The sequence below is a fragment of the Herpailurus yagouaroundi genome, unplaced genomic scaffold, assembly GCF_014898765.1.
Source record: "Herpailurus yagouaroundi ecotype Mexico unplaced genomic scaffold, PumYag 184, whole genome shotgun sequence".
Classification (NCBI taxonomy): Eukaryota; Metazoa; Chordata; class Mammalia; order Carnivora; family Felidae; genus Herpailurus; species Herpailurus yagouaroundi.
In genome coordinates this window covers 25035263-25061017 of record NW_024412415.1, presented here as the reverse complement: position 1 = coordinate 25061017, position 25755 = coordinate 25035263, and the positions used below count along the sequence as shown (strand labels likewise).

Sequence of the window (25755 nt, the reverse complement as noted above, 5' to 3'; positions counted from 1 at the left end):
GTATCTAACAGTGGATGAGCTTATTATGAACGATTTGGTAAACCTGGTGAATTACTCAAAAAGGAAGCTCCTCCACCCGTAGGGCTTGAAAGCTGCCGGCCCCACGCCCTTCCTCCCTCCGCACCACACCCTACCGTGGCAAGGCTTGAGTGGCGTGTGGGAGGAGGGGCTGGGCGGGGCCTCCCGGCCCACCCGCGTGCTGTCACTTCCAGGTTCGGCGAGCACTTCCGGGTCGTCGGCTCAGCTCTGCGGCTTCTGCGACGGCCGAAGAGGTGGTCGGGTAGTAGGTGCTTCCTGCTGGGCTGCTGGCTGCTCCGCTTCTGTCCGCTCCGCGGCGGGAAGCGCCTTCCCCACAGGTACTGGGTGAGCCGCACCCGCACTCCTTGCCGTACCCCAGAGGTGGGGTTGCGGTCGGCTGGGTCTTCGAGGGCGGCGCGGAGGGCAGGGGCCCGGGGTGGGCCCGTTACTGACTTCGCTGCCAGGATGGCCAGGCGACCGGTACCCGCGAAGGAAAAGTGCGGGAGTCGGCGGGAGGAGGTTGCGCCCTGCGGCGGGAGGTTTGTGGTCCCCAGGGCGCCAGCTGAACGGTCCTGGGGGAGGTCTTCAGCCCAGCACCTTATTGTTAGCCAGGTGAATGTCTTTACGCATCCCGAGTTGTTGTGTTGTTTCGTTTTGTTTTTGCCGAATATCAGAGGAGCGCATTCCGTAAGTGTCTCTTTCCTGGGCTGCTTCGCTTATTTGAAATCTGCCTTAAAGTTCAAGCGGGCTCCCACAGGGTAACGAATTTAAACTGGATGATTTGATCAGGAAGGACGAGGACTACTGAGTTAGTTCCGAATGTGGAGCCCTTCTAATTAATTTTCTAAATTGCGAAGTGAAGGAGCACGAAATGGATGTGAGGGATACCAGATCTAACAGATTTGAACATTTCACAAGGGGTTTTTAAGAATCTAAAATAATTAAAGTAACTAACAAATGTTTAAATAACTTAAAGCTATTTTTTTAAATTAGTATCTATTGAGGTATAATTGCCACATAACATTAGTTTCAGGTTAATTAGTGTTTTCCTTTCCTTCAGACAGATACTAGAAGCGGAATTTCTGGATCATTTGGTAGTTCTATTTTTAATCTTTTGCAGAACTTCCATGCTGTTTTCCATAGTGGCTGCAGCAGTTTGCATTCCTGCCAACAGTGCACAAGGGTCCCGTTTTCTCTACTTTCTCGCCAACACTTATTTCTTGTCTCCTTGAGAATTGCCATTATCACGTGTGTAAGGTGATATTTCATGGTGGTTTTGATTTGCATTAGCCTGATGATTAGTGGTATTGAGCATGTTCATGTGTTTGTTGATCATCTGTAGGGGTTCTTTAGAAAAATGTTCAGATATTTTGCCCATTTATTAATCAGGTGGTTTGTTTGCTGTTGTATGAATTCTTTTTTATGATTTGCAAATAGTTTCTCCTATTCAGTACGTTGCTTTTTGTTTCTGTTTTTTATGTATATATTTATATATTATCCCTTCAGACCTCTTTACTTTTTTGGGTGTATGCATTGTGCTCAACATTCCAGTTCACTTGTCCTCTGACTTTAAAATGTAACTCTTATGTATGTATTTAGCATATATATAAACATGTAAAAGTCAATCTTTTGATTGATTCAAACTTTCAGTGTCTGTTTTCCATTGACTCCCTCTCTGCCATATCCCATCCCCTCAACTACCAATCTGTTCTCTGAAACTAGGCGCTTGGGTTTTTTCCTTTTTTGGTTTTAGATTCCACCTGTATCCGATATCATACGGTGTTTGCCTTGTCTGTCTCACTTCACTTAATGATAATGCCCATGATGGGGCGCCTGGGTGGCTCAGTCAGTTGAGCATCTGACTTGATTTCGGCTCAGGTCATGATCTCATGGTTCGTGGGACTGAGCCGCGTGTCAGGCTGTGCACTGACAGCACAGAGTCTCTACCCCCCCTCCTCTGACCCTCCCTCGCTCTCTCTAGCTCTCAAAATAAATAAAATGGCAATGCCCTTGAGGTCTATCCCTGCTGTAATTGGCAAGATTTCATTCTTTTTATGGCTGAATAATATTCCGTTATAATATATTCACCATGATGCCTTTATCCATTCATCCATTGACGGACACCTAGGTTGCTCTGATCGCTTGGCTATTGTACATAATGTTGCAGTGAACATGGAGTGCATATATCTTTTCAAGATAGTGTTTTCATTTAGGGGGGGATAAATACCCAGAAGTGGAATTGCTGTATCCTATGATAGTTAATATTTGTAACTTTCTGAAGAACTTCCATACTGTTTTCCATAGTGGCTGCACCAATTTACATTCCCCCCAATAGTGCAAGAGAGTTCCCTTTTCTCCATCGTCACCAATACTTGTTATTTCTTGTCTTCCTGATAGTGGCCGTTCTAACAGGCATGAGGTCATATCTCATTGTGCTTTTAATTTGCATTTCCCTGATGATTAGTGATGTTGAGCTTCTTTTTGTGTGTCTGTTGGCCATTTATTTGTATGTCTAATTTAGAAAAATGTCTGTTCATGGGACGCCTGAGTGAGTCAGTCGGTTAGGCATCTGACTCTTGATTTCAGCTCAGGTCATGATCTCACAGTTTGTAAGATGGAGCCCCAGGTTGGGCTCTGTGCTGACAGTGTGGAGCTTGCTTGTGAATCTTTCTCCCTCTCTTTCTGCCCCTCCCCTGCTTGCACAAAATAAATAAACATTAAAAACATTTAAAAAAAAGAAAAATGTCTTTTCAGATCTTCTGCCAGTTTTTAAATTGGGTTGTTATTTTGCTGTTCACTGTATGAATTCTTTATATAATTTGGATATTAATTTCTTATCAGATAGATGATTTGCAGATATTTTCTCCCACTCAGTAGGTTGCCTGTTTATTTTGTTGACACTTTCCTTTGCTGTACAGAAACTTTTTAGTATGATGTAATCCTACTTATATATTTTTGCTTTTTGTGATTTTGCTTCTGGTGTCCAGTTTAAAATATCATAGCACCAGTGTCAAGGAACTTAACTGTAGCCTGTGTTTTCTTCTAGGAGTTTTATAGTTTCGGGTCTTATATTCAAGTCTTTCATCTGCTTTGAGTTGATTATTGTGGGTATAGTGTGTAAATTAGTGGTCCATTTTCATTCTTTTACATGTGTTTGTGCAGTCTTCTCAACATCATTTTTTGAAGATACTTCCCTTTCCCCATTATTCTTGGCTTCTTTACTATAAATTCATTGAATATGTATGCCTGAGTTCATTTCTCGGCTGTTATGTTCTGTTGATATATGTGATTACCGTGGCTTTGTAATATTGTGTAAAATCTGGGAGTGTGATTCCTCCAGCTTTGGTCTTCACTCTCAAGATTGCTTCGGCGGTTTGGGGGTTCCATACAAATTTTAGGATTGTTGTGTGTCTTTGAAAAATGCCATTGGAATTTTGATAAGGATTGCACTGAATCTGTAAATTACTTTGGGTACTAAGGAAGGACATATTAATAATAATGCTTCTTCTACTCCATGAGCATGGAATGTCTTTCCCTCTATTTGTGCCTTTTTTCAATTTATCTCACTGAATAAACTGAATAATGTCTTGTAGTTTTCAACATATAGGTCTTTTACCCTCTTAGTTAAATTTGTTCCTAGGTATTTTGTTCCTTTTGATGCAATTGCAAATATGATTGTTTTATTTCTCTGATAGTTATTAGTGTATAGAAACTCAGTAGATTTTTGTGTATTGATTTTGTATCCTGTGACTTTACTCAGTTTGTTAATTTATTCTGACAGTTTTTGATGGAGTCTTTAGTGTTTTCTGTATATAACATGTTGTGTACAAATAGTGACAGTTTTACTTTTTCCTTCTCAATTTGGATGCTTTTTGTTTCTATATCTTGCCTAATTGCTCTGGAAGGACTTGTAGTACTTTGTCACATATAATAGGACAAGAGTCGTGTCTTGTTCGTGATCTTAGAGGAAAAGACTTTCTTTTTTAAAAAAAAATTCTGTGTTTTTTTTTTTTAATTCTTTTTTAATGTTTATTCATTTATTGAAATAGAGACAGAGCACAAGTCGGGGAGGGGCAGAGAGAGATAGAGATACAGAATCCTAAGCAGGCTCCAGACACGGGACTGGAACTCATGAACCCTGAGATCATGACCTGAGCTGAAGTCGAATGCTTAACGTACTGAGCCACCCAGGCTTTCTGTTTATCATTGTTGAGTGTGGTTTTAACTATGGGCTTGTGCTATACGGCCTTTATTATGTTGAGGTATGTTTCCTCTAAATCTGCTTTGTTGAAAGTATCATAAATGGATGTTGAATTTTGTCATACACTTTTTATGCATGTATTGAAATGATCATAAGATTTTTATCGTTCACTTGGTTATTATGTTGTATTACATTGGCAGATTTGAGGTTCTTGGGCCATGCTTACATCCCTTGAATAAATCCCCCTTGATCATGGTGTATGATCCTTTTAATGTATTGTTGAATTCAGTTTGCTAATATTTATTGAGGATTTTTGCATCTATGTTTATCAGGGATATTGGCCTGCAGGTTTTTGTTTTTTTTTTTTGGGGGGGGGGGCTTGTTTTGTTTTGTTTCTTGTAGGATCCTTGTCTGGTTTTGGTTTCAGAGTAATACTGGACTCTTAAATGAGTTTGGAAGAGTTTGTTCATCTTCTCTATTGAAAGAATTTGAGGATTGGTATTAATTCTGTTTTGAATGTTAGGTAGAGTTTATCGGTGAAGGCGTCTGATCCTGGGCTTCTGTTTGTTGAGACGTTTTTTATTACTGAGTAAATTTCCTTATCATTGATTGGTGTGTTCATGTTTTCTATTTCATCATCATTTGGTTCTGTGTTTTTAGGAATTAATTTCTTCTAGGTTGTCCAATTTCTTGGCATATAATTGTTCATAGCAGTCTCTTAAGATCCTTTCTATTTCTGTGGTGTCATTTGTAACATCTCTTTCGTGTCTGATTTTATTTGAATTGTTTTTTCTAGGTGTATTTATGAATTTAAAAAAAGGCTCATCAGTTTTGTTTATCTTTTCAAAGAGCCAGCTCTTTTTTTCATTGATACTCTCTAAGGCTTTTAAATCTCTATTTCATTTCTGTCTTTATTTTCTTCCTTCTGCTGTGTGTGTGTGTGTGTGTGTGTGTGTGTGTGTTTTAGTTCCTTGAGGTGTAAAGTTAGGTTGTTTGTGAGACTTCTCCAGGTAAGCCTTTATCACTATGAACTTCTTTCTTACAACTGCTTTTGATGTATCCAACAAATTTTGGTATGTTGTATGTCCATTTTCTTTGTCTCAAGACATTTTTTTATTTCTTTTTTGATCTCTCCTTTGATCTATTGGTTATTCAGTAACATATTGTATAATCACACATTGTGAATTTTCTAGGTTTCTTTGTATAATTTCTGGTTTCATATCATTATAATCATAAAACATGTTTGATATGATTTCATTCCACCTAAATTTATTGGCTTGTTTTGTGGCCTGACATATCATCTGTCTTGGAGAATGTTCCATGTGCACTTCAGAAAAATATATATTGCTTTTGGAAGGAATGTTCTATATGTATAATTTAAGTCTGGCCTAACATGTTCTAAGACCAGCATTTCCTTATTAATTTTCTGTTTGACTAAAAATATTGAAATCTCCTATTATTGTATTGCTGTCTTTCTCCCTGTAGGTCTGTTACTCCTTGCTTAATATGTTTAGATACTTCTATGTTGGCTACACAAGTATTTCCAAATGTTCTATCCTGTTGTTGGACTGACCCCTGTATCATTATGTGACACTCATCTTATCACTTATTGCAGTCTTTGTGTTTTAAAGTTTCTTTTCTCTCATTTCTTTAAACATTTATTTATTTTGAGAGAGTGTGTGTGCAAGCAGGGGAGGAGCAGAGAGAGAGGGAGAGAGACGATCCCAAGCAGGTTCTGTGCAGTAAGTGCAGAGCCCAGTGTGGGTCTCAATCCCATGAACCCCGAGATCATGACCTGACCTGAAATCAAGTGTCAGTGCTCAACGGACTGAGCCAGCCAGGTGCCCCTAAAGTTTATTTTTCTGATAGAAGTATAGCTACATCACCTTTCTTTTGGTTTCCATTTGCATGGAATATCTTTTTCCGTCTCTTCACTTTCCATTTTACATGTTCTAAAATGTAGGCATCTTGTGCAGGTAGCATATAGATGGGTCTTTTGTTTATATGTATATGTATATATATATATGTATATATATAATATATACACACACACACACATACATTCAGCCACTCTGTCTTTTGATTGGAGAATGTAGTGCATTTACAGTTATAGTAATTATTGATAGCTATGTACTTACTGCCATTTTGTTAATTGTTTACTGGCTGTTTTTGTAGTTCTCTTCCTTCTTTCTCTCTTCCTTTGTGGTTTGATGACTTTCTTTAGTGGTATTCTGATATTCTTTCCGTTTATCTTTTGTGTGTTTGCTGTAGAGATTTGCTCTGTGATTACCAAAAGGCTTATATATAATAACTTATGTCTGTGTTAGTTTCAGGCATACAACATATTGCTTTGACAGTTTTATACATTACTCAGTGTTCACCATGGTATCTGTCACCATACAGTGTTATTACAATATTATTAATTGTATTCCCTATGTACTTTTCATCCCTGTGACTTCTTTTATAACCAGAAGTTTCTACTGTTTAATCTCTTTTATTTTGCCCATTCCTCCCACCTGCCTCCCTTCGGACAACCATCAGTTCTCTGTATTTAAAAGTGGTCTGTTTTGTTTTTGTTTTTTTTTTAGAATCCACCTATATGGGAAATCATATGGTACTTGTCTTTCTCTGACTTATTTCATTTAGCATAATACCCTCTAGGTTCATTCATGTTGCCACAAATGGCAAGATACTCTTTTTTATGACTGCATAGTATTTCTTTGCATATATACACTTTTTTTTTTCTTTTAGTATAGTTAGCACACAATGTGACATTACTTTCAGGTGTACAATTTAGTGGGTTGACATGTTTATACATGATGCTATGTTCACCACAAGTGTAGCTACCATCTGTCCTATTACATTGCTATTAAAATGTTCTGACTGTATTCCTTATGTTACGCCTTTTATTTGACTTACTCCATAACTGGAGGACTGTATCTCCGTCTCCCCTTCACCTATTTTATCCAACCCCTCACCCCTCTTCCCTCTGGCAATAGTTCTCTGTATTTATCAGTCTGATTCTGGTTTTTGTTTGTTTATTCATTTGTTTGGTTGTGGGTTTTGTTTGTTTTGGTTCCACTGATGTGTAGAATCATGGTATTTGCCTTTCTTAGTCTGACTTATTTCACTTAGCATAATACCCTCTAGGTCTATCCATGTTGTCTCAAAACACACAATCTCATTCTTTTTTATGGCTGAGTAATAGTCTGTTAATATATGTATGTGTGTGTGTGTGTGTGTGTGGATATAGATGTAGATATATACACAGGCATACCACATTTTCCTTTTCCATTTCTCTACTGATGGACACATGGGTTGCTTCAGTATCTTGGCTATTGTAAATAATGCTGCAGTAGACATAGGGGTGCATATATTTTTTTCAGATTAGTGTTTATTTTCTTTAGGTAAATACACACTAGTGTAATTACTGGATTATATGGCTTTGTTTTGTTTTGTTTTGAGGCACTGTTTTCCACACTGGCTTCACCAATTTACTTTCCCTCCAACAGTATAGGAGGGTTCCCTTTTCTCCACATCCTCACCAACACTTGACATATTGTGTGTTTTTGGTACTAGCCATTCTGATAGATATGAGGTGATATCGTGGTTTTCATTTACATTTCCCTGATGATTAATGATGTTGAGAATCTTTTCAGGTGTCTCTTGGCCACTTGTACGTCTTCTTTGGAAAGATGTCCAATCAGGGCTTCTCCCTATTTTTTAACGAGATTATTTGTTTTTTTTTTTCGTGTTGGGTTGTAGAAGTTTTTTATATACCTCGGATATCAACCACTTATCAAATACGTCATTTGCAGATATTCTATCCCACTCACAAGATTGCCTTTTGTTTGATTGATGGTTTCCTTTGCTGTGCAAAAGCTATTTATTTTGGTGTAGTCCCAATAGCTTAATTTTTGCTTTTGTTTCCCATGCCTGAGGAGACGTATGCATAAATAAGTTGCTAAGGGCAGTGTCCAAAAGATTACTGCCTATGTTTTCTTCTAGGAGTTTCATGGTTGCAGGTCTCCCATTTAGGTCTTTAATCCATTTTCTGTTTATTTTGTGTATGGTGTTTGTGTTTGGTGTCAGAAAGTGGCCCAGTTTTCCCCAGTACCATTTATTGAAGAGGCTGTCTTTTTCCCATAGTATATTCTTGCCTCCTTTGTGATAGGTTAATTAGCCATATAAATGTGGTTTTTATTTCTGGCCTGTCTGTTTTGTTCCATTGATTGATATGTCTGTTTTTATGCCAGACCATAACGTTTTAATTACTATAACTTCACAATGTAGTTTGAGCTTGGGAAGCATGTTGCCTCCAGCTTTGTTCTTCTTTGTCCAGATTGCTTTGGCTACGTGGGTTTTTGTTGTTCTGTATAAATTTTAGGCTTTGCTGTAGTTCTGTGAAAAATGCCATTGGAATTTTGATATGGATTGCATTGAACTTGTAAATTGCTTTACATAGATTGTATGGAGATTTTAACAATACTCTTCCAGTCCAAGAGCATGGAATATCTTCCCATTTATTTTTGTTGTCTTCAATTTCTTTCACCAGTATCGTACATTTTCAGTGTAGAGGACTTTCACCTTGTTTAAATTTATTTTTATTTTATTCTTTTTGATGCAACTGTAAATGAGATTGTGGGGTTTTTTTTTTTTTCTTTTTTAAAGTTTGTTAATTTTGAGAGACAGAGCGTGCTGGGAGCAGGAGCAGTGGGCAGAGAGATTAGAGAATCCCAAGCTGGCTCCATTCTATCAGCCTGTAGAGCCAATGAGTCGTTTTTTTTTTTTTTATTTCCCTGATAGTTCATTGTTATAATTATTTTTGAAACGCCCAGAGTCTAAGAGACCCCCAAAAACGAACCACCAGAGTCAAAGCTAAGCAGCAAGGGTCATTTATTGCAGGTTCGAACCTGGACCTCTGTGCACTCGTTGCCGGTGACGCTAAGAGGCCCCGAGAGAGGTTTTTACACCCCTTTTATAGACAGGTACAAACAAGTCATGGGGAAATCAGGAATTTTCCACAGTTACAGAGCTGCGATTGGTTGGTGTTTAAAGTTGGACACTTAGCAGTAATCAATTGGTTCCTGCCTTTAGGTCAGACCACAACCGGGGGTACGGGTATCACAATGATTGATCAGGAATACACGGATGTGCCAAGCAACAATGATTGATCAGGAATACACAGGCGCGCCAAGCAATTGTACAGAAGCGGAACAAGCTGGTTAGGCTTGGTTAGGTTTCAGTTTCCCGTAACTTAAGCTTTTAAGTTTCAGTTTTCTCAGGCCTCTCATTTTCTGGATAACTCTTAGAATGTTGTCAAGTGGGCATGACCTAAGAGTTGGTACTCCTACTTTGTCAAGTTTCTGTCTCTATTGGGACCTCTTGTTGCCCTTTTTAACCCCTCCCCCATCCACCCACGTAGATTTTTTGCCTTAATTTACTAAGCAGATACTTATTTGGCTTCCATTATGAGTTAGTTGCTGTTTGTTCTAGACAATTGGTTTACTTCCGTGAACAAAACAGATAAAAGCCCCTATTGGAAGATGAAAAAAATAAACATAATTACATAACATGTTAGAAGGTGGTAGTGCCATCAAAAACACATAGCAGGAAAAGGGGGATTGGGAAGTTCCAAAGTGGAGGTACAAGTTGGTACTTTAAGTATGACCTTCAGTTTAAGGCTCATTAAGTACAAGGTGTACTTGAAGGAATTGAGAGAATCAAGTAGGTATCTGGGGGGAGAGTATTCCAGGTAGAAAGAACAGCCTTTTCAAAGGCTTACCTAGGCAGGTACTTCCCTGTCATGTTCTAAGAATAACATGGAAGGCAGTGTGTCTGTAGACATACTGGGTGAGAGCAAGGGAGAGATGGTAGGTCTGGTTGGAGAGATCATAGGCAACCAAATTCTTGTAAGGACTGAGTGAAATGGAAGGTTTGGAACAGAAAAGAGGTATGTTCTAACCTAAGTTTTAACAGATTACCTGGCTGCCAAATTGGGATTAAAGTGTAGGGGCAGTGTGGAAGCAGGGAAACCAGTTAGGAAGCTAGTTCAGTAATCCAGTGGCAGATGATCACAGCACAGACCAGGGTGATAACACATGGTGGAGTAACATTGGAAATGGTGAGAAATGGATGGATTCTGAATGCACTTTGAAGATAGAGTTTACAGGATTTGCTAGGGATTAGATGTGGAGGTGAGATGAGGGGAGTGGAGGATAACTTCAAAGGTTTTTGTGTAAACCCATAGAAGTATGGAGTTACATCAACTGAAAAGGGAAAAACAAAAAGTAAAATGTTGAGTAGGCAGTTGGATCCAGTAGTGCCTTCAAGGGCAAGGTATATGCTAGCATATGAATTTAGGAATCATCAGCAAGGATTATCCTGAGGAATGAGTGTAGACATCAAAAGACCACAGACAGTGATTTGTGACTTAGAGAATTCAGAAAGAACAGGGTAAACTAACAAATGATATAGGGAAGGATAAACCAGGGAGTTGAAGAGAACAACCCAGGGGCACTTGGTGGCTCAGTCGGTTAAGCATCTGACTTCGGCTCAGGTCATGATCTCACGGTCTGTGAGTTTGAGCCCTTTGTCAGACCCTGTGCTGACAGCTCAGACCCTGAAGCCTGCTTTGGATTCTGTATCTCCTCTCTCTGTCCCCTCCACCTCTCACACTTGCTCACTGTCTCTCAAAAATAAATAAACATAAAAAAAAAAAAAAAGAAAGAAAAAACGTGTGAGGTCCCAGAAGCTAAGCCAAGGTCCTATATCAAAAGGGAGAGTCATCAGCTGTGTCGATTAAGTCTGAAGAGGACTAAGAAATCTGGATTAGCCTCACCAATGCCGTTGGTTCACCATCTGTTTCATTTGAGTGCTGGAAGCAAAGCCTGTGAGGAGTGAGTGTAAGAGAAAATGGGAAAGGAGAAATGAGAGATGGTGAGTGCGGGTAACTCTTGGGAGTGTTCCTTACAGAGGAACAGAGAAACAGAGTGCAGCTATGAGGAAAGGGAGTTGAGACTTTTTATTTTATTTTCGAGAGCGAGAGCACGCATGAGCCTGGGAGAGGGGCAGAGGGAGAGAGAGAATCTCAAGCAAGCTCCACGTTCAGCTCAGAGCCCAGCCGAGGGCTTGATCAAGGACTTGATCCCAGGACCCAGGGATCATGACCTGAGCCAAAATCAAGAGTCACATGCTGTACCAACTGAGCCAGCCAGGCGCCCCAGGACTTTTTTTTTTTTTTTCTTCCTGAAGATAAGAGAAGTAGCCACCTTGTTTATTTGCTGATGGCAATGATCCTTAGAGATGGGAAATTTGAAGGTCAGGGGGAGAAGGACTAATTCAGTTGTTGGAATAATATTCTTGAGTGTACTAGAGGGATAGGCTTGATGCACAGGTTGAAAGATTGTATTTGAATAACAGCATGGATGGTTTGGCACAGTGACAGGCAGGGAGGCAAAATATGTGCATGTAGATGTTGGTAGGTGGTTTGGTACCATCTTGCGAGTCTGGAAGTTTCATTGCTTCATTTTCCTAAGTAACGAAGAAAACTTTGTATCACACTATGAGAAATTTTTAATATTTGATATTAGCATTTTGACATAACCACCAAGTTATTTGTTCACTAATACTTATTGAATACATACTAGTCATTGTTCTAGATGATAAATTTTTTAACTGTGAACAAAACCCACTCTTATGGAACATCTATTTTAGTGGATGGAAACAGTAAGCATATGTGTGTCAGCTACAGTTAATGGTATGAATGAAAGTTAAAACAGTGTAAGGGGGAAGGGAGGTAGTTCTTTTTTTATAGGTTGGTCACAGAAGTCCTTTCTAATCAAGTGACATTTGAGCAGAGATGTGAATTAAATCAGGGAGTGAACCATGGAGGTAGTTGGGAAGAACACTTGAAGCAAAAATGACAGTGCAGAAGCCCCAAAGCAAGAATATCTTGCCATATTGAAGAGCAGCAAGGTACCAGTATGGCTGCATCAGAGTGAATGAAGGAGTAAGTGGAAGAAGGTAAGTTCAGTGAGGTAGTAAGGGACCCAGAGGATGTCGGCCTTGCAAACCATTAGGAGGACTTTATTCTGAGGTAGGATGCTGCTATTGAACGTTTGCAATAAATGAGTGATGTGGCTTCATTTATGTTTTAAAAGGCTCAGTGTGGCTGCTCTAGGGGCAGGAGTGTTATAGGCAATTGTAGAAACAGGGAGAGCTCTTACAGGGCTATCACAGTAATCTTGGTGGCAGATGATGAGGACTTAATGGTAGCACTGGAGATGGCAAAAGTGGTCAGCTCCTGGCTATACTTAGAAGGAAGAGCTCAAAGGATTTGCTGACAGGTTGGATGCAGAGTGAGAGAGAAGCTAAGGTTGAATGTAAAATTTTGGGGGTGTCCTATTTACACGAGACTAGATTTACTATTTACTAGAGTGAGCAAGCTGAGGGCAGAAAAGGTTTGGGAGGGACAGTGTCAGGAATTTGGTTTTTGTCACATGTCATTTGAGCTACCCTTCTGATACTTTCAGGGAGTGTTGAGGCAATTTTATATATGGCAACAAGGGGACAAGGACTGGGGATATACATTTGGAAGTCATCAGCAGATAGTAGTAAAAGCCATAAGCCTGAATGAGCTAACTAAGGGAGTAAAACATAGAGAAGACCTAAGAAGCCTTAAGGCCCTCCAGTAGAGGTCAGGTTGCTGAGGAGGAACCAGGCAAAGAAAACAATAGTAATATCCAGTGAGTTGGGAGGAGAGAATGGAGTGTGGCATCCCAGAAGCCAAAGAAAAGGTTTCAAGAAGGTAGACATGATCTCCTGTATCAAATTCCATGGGCGTATAACGTGAAGATTGATAACTAACCATTATTTTTGCCGAGCTTTACTTGATAAAGTCTCCTGTCCATCTCTAAAGCTGAAAGTGCCATGAGGTCAATGGTCTTGTGTATGACATGTAGCAGCAGCTCAAAATGTGTTGAAACTGTACTACTGCCACCCTATTTGAGCCCTCATTTCCTTCCAGTATGTTCTTCAGATTGCTGCCCATTTGACCTTTCCTGGAATGCTTCAGTGGTTCCCGTCATCTTCCCTGTAAAACCCTGGTGTTTCTCCTGGTGGAACAAATCCATCGTGTCCTCTTTCTCAGCTCCGTTTCCTACCACTGCCTATTCATCCTCCTTAAACTGTATCATTTCATACTCCTTTGGCTTTACTCGTTCTATTCTTCTTCTTTTGCTTGGCTAAAGTCTAGCTTGAAGAATCAGGAAGATTTTGGTAACCAGTCTACTCAGTCCACAGGTAGCCTGCATCATATACTCTATAGATCTATCATAGTTACTCTTCTCTATTGAGTTAAATCCTATTTTTGTATTTCTGTTACCCTGTCTGGAGTATACGTTTTTTAGAATCAGGGGTATATCCTTACTTATCTTCCTGTCCCTGCTGCTTATGACAGTGCAATCTTCTTGATAGGCACTCTGTAAATATCAAATGTTAAGGAAAAAAGGAAATGAAGCAAAGGCATGTACGTGGAAGCTGAAGACTGTCTGGATTAGTGACTTGACAGTAAGGAGAAAGGAATGGTAATACGTGATAAATTCATTCTAGATTAAGTTAAAAGGCAGACTTTTAAAAGAAATAGCAAAAATATACCTGTATCTGTAAATGAGTATACCTGTACTTTGTGTAAAGGAGAATAAATGCCTATGTCAAAATAACAGAAAAGAATAAGTCATTTTTAACTGTTCTTTGTAATTCTTAGTTATAAGGCAATTTGCAATTATTAAGGGTTCGGATAGCATATATTAGTATATGAAGTAGACTATATTACATACATGGTTTATAATGTTTAATACTTTCATATTAAATTTTTAGGACATCAATGCAAGCCTGAATAAGAAAAACAGTTTCTTCCTCCTAAGCCATGGCATATCAGTTATACAGAAATACCACTTTGGGAAACAGTCTCCAGGAGAGCCTGGATGAGCTCATACAGGTGGGAGACTAAACATCAGTTTTTATTTAGATGGATCTATAATAGTTTTTGTTATATCCTTTGTCTCAGGCAGAGATAGGACATTAGAGATCTTAGACTCTCTGACCCAGCAAGTCAGTATTCAGATGAATAACTGCAAGTTCTTGTACATTATACCATTCTGATGACATGGTTGAACATGCCTAATTTTTCAAAGATTATTGTTAAACATAAAAATTGAGAGTATTGGTTTTCTCTTATAAGAAAGGCATAGTCTGTGTAGCTTTAAGATAATTTTGGAAAATTTCATAGTCTTTTGAGATTTAAATTTTAATTTATATTTCAATTTTAGGAGAATTAACCTTTAAATTAAACTTCTCTAAGAACGTTTTAGTATTATTTCCATTTGCTTTCATACATTTTATGAGCTTTAATGAGATTAGGGTTTTTTTAGTATATTAAGTCCTGTGGTTTTTATTTAAAAGAAACTTGGTTCCTTCAATTTCCTGAATGCCTCTTTCCAGACACTATAAAGGAGGGATAGAGTTTTGTCCTGGCAGTGTAACATCACTGCATGTTTTCTTTTCACAATTCTGTTTGAGTCAGGACAGTGCAGGAAAATACAGTGAGGCTTTACTTCCTAATTGTCATTTATGGCACAAGAGAGTAAGAGATTCTAGTTTAAGAGGCTCTGGTTAACCTCGGTTAAATTTTAGATGATAACTCATATGTATGTTGTCTTTAATGTCCTTCCCTAAAAGGATTTACGACTTTTACTTTTTCTCAGTCTCAACAGATCACCCCCCAACTTGCTCTCCAAGTTCTCCTTCAGTTTGATAAGGCTATAAATTCAGCATTGGCCCAGAGGGTCAGGAACAGAGTCAACTTCAGGGTAAGGATATTTTCCTAAAATTTTGCAGCTTATACCAGTGGTTACTACAACAGTGCTTTTTAGGATCCGTACATAATTATTAATATGAAAGGAAGAGATGGCTTAATCGAATTTTGGAACTTGTTTTATAATAACTATACTTTTAACTGTTTTTTAAACCTTATTTATTTTGAAAGAGAGTGTGCCAGCAAGGGAGGGGCAGAGGGAGAATCCCAACTAGGCACCACACTGTCAGCTCTGAGCCTGATGTGGGGCTGGAACTCAACAAATCCTGAGAAAGTCAGACACTTAACTGACTGAGCCACCCAGGCGCCCCAAATTACGCTTTACTTTTAAATTCTGTATACCAGCTCTATCCACCTAACGTGAGATACAGAGTTGTTTTTAAGATTTTTGTTCCATTGTTTCACAAATCAGCCTATGTATGTTTAGTTGCCTTCCCTCCAGAGTCACTGAGGTCTCAAATGCCCAAACCCTTCTCTGCAGAATTGAAGGTAAATGAGAGCTGTCTCTCAGGTTTGCTTATGTTTTTCAAACTCTGACCTTCCCTCATTCCAGGGAAGTACATTCATGTTGCCTCCCACCTACTCTAATGAAGACCTGAACTGGTGGTAGATAGTGAATGATCTGTTCTGGTAGCTTGATCTCATTTAACTCATTTAGACTTTGAACAGTAAGCCCAAACTGAACAAAGCTATCTTTCTAAACTGGATGGTAAATCAGACTGAAGCCCATTGCAAGCATCATGGTAAATAGAAATAATCTTACCACGTTGATATTAATAGAGTCATAATTTGGTTATATTTAATATTTGTGCTCATGTTGTTAAGGGATACCATAAAGTAGAAATTGAAAGATTACAGTATATGAAAAGAACATAGAGGTCAATTGATTTAAGAGAAGTATAGAGTTTGGGGTTTTTTTTAATTAAAAAACTTTTTATTTAAAATCCTTTCTTCAATATGTGTCTATTACATACCAGGCATTGTGGATCTTGGGTATACAGAGAATAATTTTAATGAAGGGATAAAGTCTGCATGTATTTTATGTAATAAATCTTATCAGTTTCACATGCGTAAAAGTTATCTGGAATTATTCTTGAATTTTACTGGCAAAATTAGTTTGCTGTTTTGTATAACCAGATGTACAAACCTGCCAGGTTTGTCATTCAGAACCTGATGCTTTAATTCTAAGTTAATACATACATTTTTGCCTATATAGACAATTTGACTACTTATCTTCTAGTGGTATTGTAGGTTTCCAGTTCGGGTCTAGTTAGATAAAGTTAAACATGGACACCTGTGTGGCTCAGTCTGGTTAAGTGTCCGACTTCAGGTCAGGTCAGGATCTCACGGTTCATGGGCTCTCAGCCCCACGTCGGGCTCGGTGCTGACAGCTCAGAGCCTGCTTTAGATTCTGTGTCTCCCTCTCTCTAAAATAAATACAACATTAAAAAAAAATTAAACACAATTTGACATTTGCATCTTTTGCATAGCGTTTTATAAGTTTGCCTGTTTTCCAATAGCTAGTAATAACTACTCTGTCATAGCTCAGGCTTTCATTACCTACCTCTCCCATTACAGCAAACTTGTTCAGAGTGTTTGCAAATAACCTATTTTGCTTGGTCACATTTAAGTCTATATTATTTGTAATAATTTTTACTAGCCTGGGGGCCCATTACATGTTAAAAAGGTCAATGTATATATTCACCAAGGACCTTGAACTAATTTTTAGGGAGAAAATTCATATTGAACTAGTCCTTTAAAAAGTCAATGTGTGCTTTAGAAAAAAAGTATGCTAGCAGGTGAGAGTAATGTTAAAGTAGTAATTAGGCATTAAAAGATTTAATGGTCAAGAAAAACCACCCTTCTAAAAACACTGACAGTTTCCTTTTCCCTATCTGGTCTGTTTCTACCAAGAACATCTATTAAGATATTTTAAGAATGTTGCCCAGATACAGATATATGTAAAGGTGCATTGAAGACATAGTTTGGCCAAATTAATTACGGTTTAAATCAGTTACTTGACCAAAGTCAAGTATCTTAGTATTCGAAAAGTTCCTTAAATACATTGTTTGTAATGTTTTTGAGACAGAGGGAGACAGAATTCAAAGCAGGCTCTAAGCTCTGAGCTGTTAGCACACAGAGCCTGATGTGAGGCTTGAACTCATCAACTGGGAGATCATGACCTGAGCCGAACTGACTGAGCCACCCAGGCACCCCTTTGTATACATTTTTTTAAATAAAATTTTCTATTCTCGAGTCCTTATACTTGAGATAATTAGATTAGGACTTGGACGAAGATACTATAAATTAAATATAGTATTTTATATTAGGAATTCTAGCTCACTAAACAATTCTAAAAAGATTCTATCATTAATCTCTTCTTGTGTTTACATTCTATTAAGCCTTGGTTGGCTCAAAAGTTGTCTATTTTACTCTAAATGTTAGCGTTGAACATAAAATAGTTTTCGGGCAAGTTTTATAGCAGTTTCACAATAAAATAAGGGAAGTATATACATTTATGTTACAACTAACAGAATTTCAACATGTATTTGAAAATATCCTAGTAACATGCCTTGTTCAGATTATTGGCATAGCTGTCACCAACTGGATAGTTCGCATTCAGGGGTGCTAGAAATGAACATTAAAATTGGCATTTAGCTGTGTAGCCTTCCAAAGGCTCAGAATGTAACTGAAGAGATCTTTTTTTTTCAGTTAACACTATGTCCTGAAGGTTTTCCATGCCTTAATCTCACCACTCCACTAAAACTTTTCTTACCACATTATTTATGGCTAAACCTAATGCATAATTTGTGACCTTACATTCTCTGTTGAAACCCATACTTCCCTTGAAACCATACTATCCCAGCTTCTATTCTCTGACCCCACGGTCTCTCAGACCCTTTTTTGTTTCATTGTTGGTATTCCTTAGGGTTATCTAGGGCTCCACCTATTCTCCTTGAATGATCTCATCCAACCCTGTGTCTCTAAAGTTGATAGGCTCATGCTCCCAGGCTTTCTTCCACACTCTAGCAGCTTTCTGCACATGGTGACTTAGGTCTCAAAGTCAACAAGTTCCAAATCAAACTGGCTTTTCCTATGATTGCACTGTTATTGGAGACAGAAACTTGGGGATGAACAGATTTTGTCTCCCTACCATAGCGCATTGTTACCAGGTTATCTCTCCACTTCCATTTCCTTGCTGCTACAGTAAAGCCACTCTCACCTCTCTTGTAGGCATCAAAGTCTTCGGCCTCCATCAGAACCGCCTCCCCCCCCACCCCCAATCAATGTTATCACCAGAAATGCAAATCTGATCATGTTATTCTTCTGCTCAAAATCCTTGACTGACCTGATAATAGGTTTAGGATGCAGCAAATCTTTCCAAGGTTCTCCAGGATGTCCTCCACCTTGGGAGCTCGACACATTTAACTATCCCATTCCAAATATGTGTTTTACTTTCTATTGTCCCACCCATCCTTGACTTGTACTCGCTTTTCAGGACTCAACTTCAACTTCACTTTGTGAGGGGAAGCCTTCTGTGCCCCATGTCTTCCATACCCTTGGGTGCCCCTAGCTTACTTCTCTTTCATAGTACTGCTATACTGTATGCTTTCTTGTTTTAACGATCTCCCCTGCTACCGTATGCTCATTGATGGCAGGGATCATATTTGTATCCTCAGAGCCTAGCGTAGTCCAACAAGTGATAATTATTCATCTTTTTAAAATTTCATGAAGTCATTCACAACCATCATAGTTTCCCTAATCATTCTCACTTGATAGAACATTTAGGTAGAATCCAGTTTTCACTATTACAAGTAACACTGCAGAGAATGTTTTTCTGAATTGAAGGTTTGGGGTTTATAAATCTCTTACCAAATACTAAATTTCATTTGTGAAGATTCCATGTGTATGTGTCTGTTTTGATGGCATTCAGCTTGTGTCCTTCCTTGCACTTTTACCGCAATCTTTGAGAATTTCCTTTTTATTTAAGCACATATTCCTGCTCCTAAAAAAAACCAAAATACTTCTTATCAGTTGCACAGGACAATAATGTAGTTCCATTGGCTATATATAGCACAGTAATTCATCCAAGACACAGGGTTAAAATTTAGTGTTTCTGGGTAGTCCCTGCTTTTGTACAAGCTCAGAGAATTAACACATACAATAAAATGTGGTTGAAAAACATGGGTTTGAACTGTGTGGATCCACTTTCATATACGTATTTTCTCAATATTTCTCATGATTCTCTTAGTAACATTTTCTATGCTGTAGCTTACTTTTGTAATACAGAATATAATGCATATAATGTACAAAATGTGTTAATCAACTCTGTTATCAGTGAGGCTTATTAGTTAAATTGGGGTGGAATCAAAGTTTGTATGGATTTCCTACTGCAGGAGTGGTGTTTTACATAAAAATTCAAGTGAACTTTCATCGTGTTGCCACAAGAGAGCAGTACAAATTCAAATTTCCTTCCAGCTTTTTTTACATGGTTCAGGTAATTGGCAGACTCTTGGAGAGCTGAAAATAGTCTGCTAACTACAGCATTTAACTACTAGCAAATTTATCTAGGGTGGTGTTTTTGGTTTGTTTTTTCCCAAATGACAGGATGAAAATTAAGGAAAATCTTAAGGTAAGTATTAAATCATCATATTGTTTTAAAGATTACATTCTTGGTAACTGAGTTCTTAAATTGCCTTGGGGGACAAATGACTTCATGATATGTCTAAATGTTTTGTTTTAAAGGGCTCTCTAAATACGTACAGATTCTGCGATAATGTGTGGACTTTCGTATTGAATGATGTTGAATTCAGAGAGGTGACAGAACTTATTAAAGTGGATAAAGTGAAAATTGTAGCCTGTGATGGTAAAAGTAAGTGTTTACTTGAAATCTTGTTTTTTGTGAGTCTTTAGAACATCTTCATCTGGAATTAAGGGGGGAAATGGCTAAGAGATCTGGCTTCTGTCTCAGCTAGATTCTGAATTCCAGGTCTCAGCCAGTCCTCTTAATGACTTTAGGGATGAACATTTCATAGGACATGTAGACTAACCCACACAAATTCAATCTGTGTGAGTAAAAATAAGCAAATTAAGTTTTTTCAGTTGCACATTTGAAGTGTTTAATTTTGACAGTTTATCCTATGATTTCTGTGTTGCTGGATGCTTATACGTTTTATATTTAAAAGTAATCGTGTAAAAGAATTCGAAAAACCCTAAGACTCTTATCAGTTATAATGATAAATATCCATTCCCCGTTCTGTTATATCTGTGCAGATATTTTTTCCACAGCAGACCTAGGACCTTGTTCAAGTCCTTAAATGTTTCAAAAACTATACGTATCTGCTTTCTCTTCCATGATTATTTCCTTTGTGCTAATTATATTTTAAACATATACTTACTTTTACTTTATGATCTGAACCATTTGTGTTTCAAACAGCTGTTCCTGAAATTAAATAGAGAATACTGTTACTCGCTAAGAAGGGAATTTGGAAAAGCAAAAGAAAATGTAGAAATTTAATACCCTAAATTTCTCAGGTTATTTTGTACGTTTTGGGTTCCAAAAGAAATAAGCTAATTACTGAAAAATGTAGAGAAGACAGAAGAAAAGCCTAATATGTAACACCATCTGGAGAGAACGTCACTTAATATCTTACTGCATAACTCTCTAGTCTTATGTGTCCCTTTTTACAGTAATAAATGTATGCATACATTTGCAGAAACATCATTTTTCATGGCTGCATAAATGCCTTTGGCCCTTTTTTTAAAGAATGAAGTCTTTTCCAGATACCAGCAAGTCTCTGAAAGTATCAACACTACAATGACTTGCGCTTTTCAAAAGGTTATGTGGGAATAAAGATGGCTTTTTAATATTATCCAATCAAATACTGTTTCCTTGCTTAATGACAGAAAAAAATGTACGTTGTTTTATAGTTCCTGGATTATGACATTTTTGTAGGTCAGATTATACTTTTTTTCATATTTTCCTTATAATTAAGGCTAATAGCATCAGCATAACCCTGAGACTTTTAAGTTTTTGTTAGACTGGGGAATTGGGGCATGAATTTATAACTCCTACACCTCTATCAAAATAAGTTAATGATGTAGACCAGTACTATTCACTAAAACTTTCGTACCTATGGAAATGTTCTCCATCTGTACTTTTCCAGTAGCCACATAGGGCTATTAAGCATTTGAAATGAGTTAGGGCAACTGAGAAATTTACTGTTTATCAGTTCACTAATTTAAATAACCACACATGGCTTCCCGGTGGCCACCCTGTTGGACAGCACAGATGTAGACTCGTACATTGTCTGTTTCAGTTGTTTGAAACATAGCTAAGAACCCTCACCAGTGGAACCACCAAAAAAAAAAAAAAGCAAGCAAGCAAGAAACATAGCTAAGAATCAAAAAGTCAGTTAAAGAAGACCCCTGGGGGGGGGGGGCGGTGAAGACCCCTGAGCAAATTACTAATATCAAAGAATCCACGTAAACATGTGTGTTTTCCTCACAGAAGCTCCTGTCTGGTAGTCCTTAGAGTGTATTACTCTTGCTTAGATGCAAGATTATCTGTTTTTTTCAGAATTCAGTGGATGAATAGTAAAATCAGCCTTACCTACTGCAGTAGCTTCTGAGGAGTGTATTAACTGATCGTCAGAGAACTGTTAAGTACTCCAGAAAAGTTTAGGTTGTGTTGCATGTGTTCTGTCAGCAGAAAAGAATACAATCTTAGAATTTTTTCTTTCCAAAATTAAAATATAAATGATTGAGAAAATGTCATTCCTTAATGACCAGATACATGGATAAGCCCTTTTTTTCCTAAAAGCTTTCTGAAATAGGAACAGTGACAGTGGCTGGAATTTTGGTTTCTCATCAGAAATTAAAATACAATTTTCTCCTCATTATATGTTACGGTTCTTTGTGGTTTAAAATTTGGGGACAGTAGAGGACCTAGAAAAAAATCATCCTATGGCAACTATATGAACCAAATTGGTATAACTTAGATAATGAACCAAGTAATATTAATTTGGTTTTTCTCTAGCATAAATAGGGAGAGCTAAGAATTATCTTCTTTACCTGTGCCTTAAAAAGCAAGTTAAAGTTCTCAAGACATTTCCTTAATCTGCTTCCCCCAACCTTGCCTTCTTTTTCTCCCTACCCCTCAACAGCAGTGCCACTGTTATTTCCTGTTTTAAAGATATTCTCAATATTTAAAATTAAGTTGCTCTTTCAATTTATTCTTCTTCTCCTGTTTCCTAGATACTGGCTCCAATACTACAGAATGAATGGGAAAAAAAAATGGCTTTTTTATGCCATCTTCTGTTATTATTCATCGCTTTTTTGAGGAGAAGCATAGAAGAGACTTTTTTTATTTATTCTAGCATCGCAGAAATGACTACACTGTGCTATACTATCAGAATTCCAATAGAAAGAAGCTTGTAACTATAGCCTCTTACCTTTTCAGCATGAAGAAACAGACTTTTTTTTAATAACATTGTTGCCTTCCTAAAAACATTCTTTAATAAACTCATTTTAAAACTCAATGTGAGTAATAACTGGTAGAACTATTAAGCTAGCAATATGAAGATATTAGATAAGTGTTTGAAAGCATTTGCTCTTTCCTTTTGTATAAAGGAAATGCATTCATTTCAGTAAAGTGAAGTTACTTTTCATCAGTAGTAACTTTAGCAGGGGTAAAACCAAATTCTGGATTGGAATTTCATTTTGCTCCATTTTTTGTTTACTGTTTATTTTATTTTTGATAGAGCACGAGCAGGAGAGGAGCAGAGAGGGAGGGAGACACAGAATCTGAAGCAGGCTCCAGGCTCTGAGCTGTCAGCACAGAGCCCGATGCAGGGCTCAATCCTACAAACTGCCAGATCATGACCTGAGCTAAAGTCAGATGCTTAACTGAGCGACCCAGGCACCCTGGAAAACTTCATCTTTAGCTTCCATAACCAAAACCAAACTAAAAAACCTAACTACATAAAATAAGTCTTTACAGGACATTAAATTATTTCTTAAACTGGCCATATTGGTCATACTTCATACATTTTTAAAATCATCTACATCTTAACAATAGATTTTTCAATACAAAGTCCTACAGAATACCTGCCATATCTTTTTTCTTTCAAGTACACAAAGTTCTCCTGTTTGTCAAGCTAGGCATGTATAATAAGAATATGACTTTTCCAAAATATCAGAGGGAGAAGGTCAGGCACTGGGTAGTTAAGTAACCGAAATTTAGTAGCTGACTATAGATGAATCAAGACCAACTATTTTTTTTTTTTTAATTTTTTTTTAACATTTATTTATTTTTGAGACAGAGAGAGACAGAGCATGAGCGGGGGAGGGGCAGAGAGAGAGGGAGACACAGAATCGGAAACAGGCTCCAGGCTCTGAGCCATCAGCCCAGAGCCTGATGCGGGGCTCGAACTCACAGACCGCGAGATCGTGACCTGAGCTGAAGTCGGACGCTTAACCGACTGAGCCACCCAGGCGCCCCAAGACCAACTATTTTTAATAACGATCTGACACTTTATCATTTAGGGAGGGTAGGCTCTTGCCAGCCTCATCCTGTGGTCAGCTGCATTTCCACCTTAGTTTAAAGGTGGAAATGAAGCTACCCTGGGATGAAAAATTACCACCTTCTCTAAAAGATAAAGCTGCTGAGAGATAATAGAGTTGGCAGTGATCTTCAGCAAAATAGCTTTTTATAAACCTATTAAAATGTTAAATAGGTCTTTGTATTACACATAGTTCTCTTTATTCATTTGTAGAAGCACATTATGTAACAGGTGTCATTAAGCAACCAGTGCTCAAGTCTGATCTATTTAGCAGCAAAGACTTTCGTTTGTAAAATAATAACTATAACATAACTAACTTTATTATGGGTGAGACCAAGTGCTCTGTTACATATATTCCACTGGATGATCTTCACAACAACCCCAGAAGACCTCTGTTTCTTTTTTACACATTAACAAATTGAAACTCAACCTCTCTAAATTCCCAAAAGTTAACGGAATTAGGATTTTTCTTAATTGCAGTTAATGAAAACCAAACCTTTTTACTTTGGAGGTTACACATAATGGTTAGGGGACAAGCATGTTGATAGTAAACAGTGGTTGTAGAAATTTCGAGTTCTTTTTTGAGAGAGAGAGGGCACAAGTGAGCTAGAGACAGAATTCCCAGGAGGGGTGGGGCAGGGGGGAGTGGGGGAGAGAGAGAGAAGCAGGACCCCAGCTCACCCAATGTGGGACTCGAACTCACAAACCATGTGATCATGACCTGAGGCGAAGTCAGATGCCTAATGACTGAGCCCCCCAGGGGCCCAGAAATTTCTAGTTCTTGAGTAAGTCATGATTAAAAAAAATTTTTTTTGTTAGTAATAGTCAGATGTTACAGAAAGAAATATAGGGCTAGAGTTCTGTACCTGTTTGGGAATTCAAAATTCTGTAAATGATTATCAATAGATATCCAAGAGATAAGAGAAGCAGCATATGCACCCTGGGTGAGGAGTTTGTTGTAAGATACTGTTGACTGGCCTGACCTACTAACTGGAGCAACAATAACTTGCACCCTCTGGGTGCTTCTGCCGGATGACCTCAGCATGTCAGTGTAAGCCTTGCTCTCACACGGACACTAACTTTTATTTTCACACCCCATTCTAGTAATCTATTCCAGCATTCCCTTCCGAACCTTCCCTACCAACCATCATAGTCTGCTCCAGTCACGTTTCCTTACGTTGTTTCCTCCATTTTTCATGGCTTTCCTTTTAAAAATCAAAATCCTACCCATCCTTCAAAACTTAAACCCAGTTGTGTCTCTGAGTATATAGCCCATACTGATCTCCTCTTACAAAGGAGCCCTTTAAAGACATGAAAAGACGTAAGACACAGGAAGAACGTGGTCCATTTCTGTACTCAATCCAGGTAACTGGTTTGGAACGCCTGGGGTTCAGATTTCATTCCCCCCAGTTTAAGTCAGTTCTTGTACTTCAGTTATAGTCACCATACGCACCTCTGCTTTGCCCAGGCAGGAGATCAGTAGTCCTAGGTCACATGTCCTGTCAGTTCTGGTTACTTGCATGCACATCACACAGTTGATTCTTTTATTTCAGTGTAGGTGTTCTAATGCTCCCATAGTGGTACTCAGGCTTTACTGGAATTACTAAAGGGTCACAGCAAGAACTCAAGCCACTTTGTCCTTTCCCAGCTGGCCATGGGCTCCAGTGATAGTAAGCTTGTCTGTCAATGTGAAAGAAGAAAAAAATCCATTAGTTTTTCTACTACTAGGACAAAAAGCTGGGCTTTTGTAATAATGTAAAATCAGTCCACTATAGATGCACTACTAAATGCTATTTTAACACCCTAATAGGAAAGAGTACCCTCTCTGCATTTACTGCCAGATTGGTTGCTGTTTGGCTGGTTTGTTGTGATCTATCTACAGCTAATTTTGGAAAAGTGAGTATCTCTTGGTAGACATCAATCACAGTGTGAAAGTAGGTTGCCTTCAGTTTTGAGTGGATAATTAAATGCTACTAAGGGTAAAATTTTGAAAGTTGATGTACACGTATTTGAATATGTGTGTATATATATATATATGTATATACACATACATATATAACATGGGAATATATATATATATATATATATATATATAT

The 25755-nt window shown here is 38.1% G+C and overlaps 1 protein-coding gene across 2 annotated transcripts; it reads left to right on the top strand.

Annotated features, from left to right (window-relative positions):
• The first annotated feature begins 221 nt into the window (after positions 1-221).
• GTF2A2 (general transcription factor IIA subunit 2) lies at positions 222-22636 on the top strand. Of its 2 annotated transcripts, none has more exons than XM_040492848.1 (5): positions 222-356; positions 14099-14219; positions 14986-15090; positions 19842-19968; positions 22353-22636. In XM_040492848.1, exons 2-5 carry the CDS (start codon positions 14148-14150, stop codon positions 22376-22378), a joined length of 330 nt encoding a protein of 109 aa, XP_040348782.1. In that variant the 5' UTR covers positions 222-356; positions 14099-14147; the 3' UTR covers positions 22379-22636. The 2 variants fall into 2 exon arrangements, with proteins under 2 accessions (XP_040348782.1, XP_040348783.1); XM_040492849.1 differs by lacking the exon at positions 222-356 and adding an exon at positions 1190-1275.
• The last annotated feature ends 3119 nt before the right edge of the window (positions 22637-25755 follow it).

Coding starts and splice junctions, on each gene's coding strand:
- GTF2A2 (XM_040492848.1), top strand. CDS start 14,148: ATGGCATATCAGTTATACAGAAATACCACTTTGGGAAACAGTCTCCAG. Junction 14,220..14,985: donor GCCTGGATGAGCTCATACAG/GTGGGAGACTAA, acceptor ACTTTTTCTCAG/TCTCAACAGATCACCCCCCA. Junction 19,969..22,352: donor TGTAGCCTGTGATGGTAAAA/GTAAGTGTTTAC, acceptor CCTGTTTCCTAG/ATACTGGCTCCAATACTACA.